This window comes from Nanorana parkeri, unplaced genomic scaffold (assembly GCF_000935625.1).
Source record: "Nanorana parkeri isolate BGI_ZX_2015 unplaced genomic scaffold, ASM93562v1 scaffold1280, whole genome shotgun sequence".
Lineage (NCBI taxonomy): Eukaryota > Metazoa > Chordata > Amphibia > Anura > Dicroglossidae > Nanorana > Nanorana parkeri.
In genome coordinates this window covers 473,639-479,323 of record NW_017307548.1, presented here as the reverse complement: position 1 = coordinate 479,323, position 5,685 = coordinate 473,639, and the positions used below count along the sequence as shown (strand labels likewise).

Genomic DNA, 5,685 nt, shown 5'->3' with positions numbered 1-5,685 from the left:
CAAAGTGCCAGAGATACTGACTACTATCTGATACATTTTGTTGGATCTCTGCTCCCCCCCCCACTGGGCATGGTGGTTCCTTGTGCCAGCCGCTACATCAGTAGAATGACTGATGCAATCTAGAACTTCATTGTGTTGGATCCTTGCTCCCCCCACTGGGCATGGTGGTTCTTCCTGCTAGGCACTACATCAGAGTGACTTTGCTGCTATCTGGCACTTCATTGTGTTGGTTCGTTGCTCCCCCGCTGGGCGCTTTGGTTCCTCCTGCTAGCTGCTGCATCAATACAGGACATGGCGAGGTAAGAGTCGGCAGGTGAAACCCCAAAGATGTAAAGATTGGTCACCAGAACTCAAATAGAACTCTAAATATAAAAATATATAATTTATTGCAAAGGTTGTCATGTAGGTCAATATAGCCAACGTTTCAGGGCCCTGCCGGGTCCCTTCCTCAAGGTGACACCGTGACCTACCTTTATCTTCAGTGGTGAATGGTGTGCAGAAGGCTACAAGACGCGGTAGGCAACAACACTCTTCCAACACATCTGATGGCAGTGGTGCCGCTATCACTGACGGAGATGATCTCACCAACCACCACACTGAGAAGTTTTCCGTGTCTTTCTCCCCCCTAAGTTCTTCTTGGATCTTGTTATGCTCCCAGCTGGGTCACTGTTATACAATGGATCAGAAGATTTACAAATCTGCTGACCGGTGACATCCAATTAAATAAAAATAGAGGCCTGAATCTGGCTGGTCTCGATGAATAGGGCCCTTTCTATGGAGCCATCTCCTATTACCACCTTGATATTGGAGGACGGAACCTTTCTACCTAACGGATTGATGATCACACTGGCATTTCTTCCAGATATTTTTACATCTTGCGTTGCGGCCGGGGTTGCCCTTTAAACTGCATATCGGGATTCTTGAGTACTGTGGCTCCAGCCTCTTCTCTGTGCCATTGACTCTGGCCTTGCACACTCGGGTCTCGGGTAGCCATGTGCTGACAAGGCTGTGGGAATAAATAGCCTGGCGGGTTGCCCAGCACTGGAGCGTGCACAAGCCTGTTGCTGCATCCATTCCATAATCTGCCTGCTCGGGCTGCGATTAACCTCTTCCCTGCCAGTCGCTGTCTCCCCTTTTTTAAGGGTACGTCACTGCGGTCGCTCATCCTATCGGACACCTTCGCGTTCTCTGCAGCAGGTAGAGACTGTAGTAAAAGCCATGGCCTCGGTGGTTGGAGAAACCCTGTCACCAGTTGACACGATTATTTTTTTTATTTAATAAAGCGACACGATGACATAATTGTGTCCCAACATTTTTATTAAATTTCCCCTTTTTGCTGACAGCTGGATCCACCTGCAGACGGCTCATTTCTCCACTGTTCATTTAGGAACAAGGATTTTCTGTTTAGAATTGGGTTATACTGCCACCTACAGGAGGATTAGGCAATAGGGGCCTCTCTGCTATAACTACTTCTGCTATCCATCTCCAGTGTGACTTGGTTTCCTCAGGATCCTCTGCTGGGATGTTTCCTTTTCAGTCATGAAGCTGCTGGCAGTTCCAGGTATACGAAGCCCGGGGATCTCAATGATTGCAAGTCTTCCCAATTCACAAACCATCTTGCAGCCGTGACCACTCCCGCGAGATTCTGTCCTTGCAGTTGTCGGGGATGAAGGATGACAGGACTTCCATTGCAGTGACCTGCAAGGGGCCCCCGTGGGAGGCTTTGTTGGGAGCCGTATCATAGAGGGTGGTCAGGTAGAAGGATCTGACACTCCTGGAAAGTGCTGGATTCCTATTAGGCCTCATTCACACTAGAAAAGGCTGGCACGTACAGCTGCGTGCACGGCCATATCGGGCCGCTCCCTGCATGCATGCATGGTCGTATCGGGCAGCTCCCGGGAAGGACAGGTGCTGCGTGTGATTAGTACACAGCCCACGTCCTTCTCGCCGTACACTCACCCGCCCTGCACGTCCGTGCGGATGAGCGTACTCATACTATGACAGGATGGATCCTGTCTGCGTCCGAGTCGGGACACACACGCGTACGGACCTGTACTTGAGGTGAGCATGGGGAGGCGTATGGCTGCGTAGTCCCATACAGAAGGACCGGGGCTGCATACTAATCACACGCAGCACCTGTCCTTCCCGGGAGCTGCCCGATACGACCATGCATGCAGCACAGAGCTGTACGTGCTGGCCGTTTCCAGTGGTGTGAATGAGGCCTAAATGTTGCACAGCTTGTGACTATGAAAAGAAGAAAAAGCAAAAATAAGTGCGGCAAGTGTGTTTGTTTTTTTAAGTATGAACTGGTGGTGTCTCTAAAGCTTAATTCCAGCTTTTTTATTGGCTGAAATTGAGCTTATTACTGTGCTTCTTCACCTTCACTGTTCAGTCAGAAGCTGGGGCAGGTCCATGAAAGCCTGGGCTCAGAGGAAGTGAGTGGAGTGACACTGGCCATTGTTTCTCTGGAGTCTAGTGCCATCTAGTGGTGGAAAGGAATTGCTGAATGCTCCAGATTGAAGCCATGCATTGTATTGAATGCTATTTGTTTTCGGTGTTCTGGGCATTTTATTTCTAAATTGGAGCTTTACATTAAAGTCAATTTCCACCTCTGTGGAGGGATTTTTTTAACAAAACATATGCCAGCAATGTACACTGAGTTTACATGAAGCAGACATATGCAGTTGCTGTATATGAACACACAAACCTGCAGGTTTTTTGGATGGCAATCCACCATGGCTCCTTTTGGAAATGGCCGCCTCAGTGCTCTGAATGCAGTCTGTGTAAATTTAACACTGAGCTCTCTCCCCTCATCCATCAGTATGTGTAGTGGCGCGGCTGCCCCCTGCACATTGTATTGTGACCTGGAAAGGCAGAGCCGGTGTGGGTGTGCAGTGATCTTGTTAGTGACTTGCAGGGATGGGCGTCAGCTCCTTTACAATCTGGAGTTTTTTTTTTGTTTTTTTTTAAATTCTTTATTTTTGAGCCAACATTTGACGGTAAACATATAACACATATACATTCGAGTAATGATGTCGTACAGGTACAAACGTAGGAAGCATATCTACATCTCCTAGCCCCAGTCGCTTAATTAGTCAAGGACCAAGCGTGAGCAGCATAATATCGTATGCAACATCCGGGCGTTTGGGGTGATTGCAATGCATATCTGGTATGTCTTAGTGTGTAATAAGTAGGGCTGTGGAAATGAAAGATTAATTTTTTGATGGATTAAAATTATTTTGATCGCTAATGAAAACACTCGCCTCCGCTGGCTTCCGGGAGTCCCGTCGGCGATCCGGTGACGTCACACACATCGACATCACCGGACTCCTCCCTTCCCCAAGTGGCTCCGTCGGCTAACGAAGGGAAGGGGGAGGAGCCCGGTGACAATGTCCGTGACGGCTAACGAAGGGAAGAGGAGTCCGGTGACGTCGATGTCCGTGACGGCTAACGAAGGGAAGAGGAGTCCGGTGACGTCGATGTCCGTGACGTCACATGACTCCTCCCCCTTTGTTAGCCGACAGAGCCACTTGGGCCGGTGAGTTTGCCCAAGAAACTTTCTGCACGAGCGCCAGCCAAGGCATTGGCCTATACACATACAGCACAGCAATGAAGTAATAAAATGAACTCGGATCACACTAATCCATCACATTATTATTCTGAGTTGCCCCACTCTAGCGGCGGCCATATTGAGTGGGGCACGTGAGATTAATAATGTGCTGGATTAGTGTGATCCTAGTTCATTTCATGACTTCATTGCTGTGCTGTATGTGTATAGGCCAATGTATTTGGATCTGTATGTGCGTTTATAATTGAAATTAATCGATTAAAAAACATTTCGATTAATCGAACACGAAAATTGTAATCGTTACCAGTCCTAGTAATAAGCAATAATTTCGATAGGCAGAGGTGTGTGAACCAAGGGGTCCACCTGTTTGCTTCCGGGGATTGAGGGAAGGGGTAGGACATCAGACAACATCAGGACAGAAGAGGGGGGGAGGCTTACAAACAAGAGGATTGGAGGGCAGTACCGGCAAGCTAGTGTGTAAGAGAAGGTATAGGTCACTGGGACATGGTAGAGCCTGCCAAGAGGGTCACTCACGGCTCTGGAGGGAATTTTGAGTTTGTAGGACTCGGGCTTACTAAAGTCCATAAAAAAAATAAATTAAAAAGCCATCACTGAGTCACGAAACACACATACATCATCACTGCACCTCTACGTTACTGCAATAAATGCCGATCACTTACAAAGGTGGACATGGGCTTTAAAGAGACACAACCTTATTTTGGCTCTGGCCACCCTTGCCCAGACATCGGCCACAGAGACCAATCATCCACCCAGAAGACTTGCTGCATAGAGAAGAAGCACGGCAGGCAGACTATTACTATGGAACAAAAATATTCTTCTTAAAGGGCCGGGGGAAAGTTGCGTAGTGGTTTTGTATGACGTTCCTTGCCTATAGTGGTTGCTGTACTTCATCTACTTGTATGAATCTGGATGACTATACTGGACTCCTTGCAATACTTTGGCTGCTGTGATTGTTTGACGTGTCTGAAAGGTTTTGTTTTTTCCCCCCTAATGCATTATAAGCGCTGAGAACCTTTAGCAGCCGAGGGTGTCTGTGTCTACATGTTCAATGCATCCTCTAGTTTGGGGGCGCCTGCAATCCCTTAATCTACTCTAAATTTATATTGACATTTAAAGTGTTGTACACATCGTCCGAGAACAGACTTTCCTTATACTTGTCTGTGTAATGATGAAAAATGTTTTTGTTTTTCTTTCAGGCTCACATAAAGTTTCCAATAGATTACCCGTACTCCCCTCCGACTTTCCGCTTCCTGACGAAGATGTGGCACCCCAATATTTATGAGGTAAGAAACCCTACTGTGATATCTTATTGTAGCACAGGGGGGGTGTCGGGGTGCATCAGAAGCTGGTTCATCCGGTCCTAGAAGCAGCTTGAAATGTCCCTTTCATCATTCATTTGAAGGCACCGCAGACCTTTGGGAAGTGGGTGGTGGGGTATTGGCTCAGTGGGGAGATGACCTCTCGGTGCTTGTCCTTCTGGGGCTATACTGTCTTATCGGAGTTTTAGCTTAGTGGCGTAGCACGGTCTTTCTCAACCAGGGTGCCATAGCATCCGACCTTCTGGCTTCCTCAGGGGTGCCTCAAAATTGTGGTGGTGTGACTGATGTGAAGGTGGGGATGAAGACTGAGGTGAAGGATGCTCATGATAAGATGGGCTGCTGATGCTAAAGGGTGACTCTGATGTGATGGGGGGGTCTTGATTTCAAGGGGGCACTTCGATCTGAAGGGGGAAACGCTCTTTTTTTTTTTTGTGTAGTGTCCTCTTTAAAGTCAGATTTTTTAGACTTGGGTGCCTCAAGATTGTGCATACTTTTAAAGGGTGCCATGACTAAAAAAAGGTTGAACGCTGTTCTAGGGGGTCAGACATTAAAGCCTACTGGTTGGATGAAGATAAAACCTCTTAGAAGATCTGTAGACTTTCCTTCTATCCGGTCAGAGAACATGAAGCTGCTCCTTTCAGGCTAGACGCAGGCCGTGCTGCCCTTTCCCACTCTTGGCATGGTCACAGACTCCCGCTCTCTGTATTGTTTCCTTCATCTCTCAGACCAGAAGATCCAGCAGTCTAGCGTGCTCCCCTTAGCAGGGGAATGATTGAA

General features: G+C 47.8%; 1 protein-coding gene across 1 annotated transcript in view; it reads left to right on the top strand.

The window, feature by feature from the left end:
- Positions 1–5,685, top strand: part of UBE2R2 (ubiquitin conjugating enzyme E2 R2) — a 38,665-nt gene that overhangs the window by 25,428 nt on the left and 7,552 nt on the right. The window contains exon 2 of the mRNA XM_018569044.1: positions 4,786–4,872. Within this exon, the coding sequence (XP_018424546.1) occupies positions 4,786–4,872 (87 nt within the window). The remainder of the gene's footprint in view (positions 1–4,785; positions 4,873–5,685) is intronic.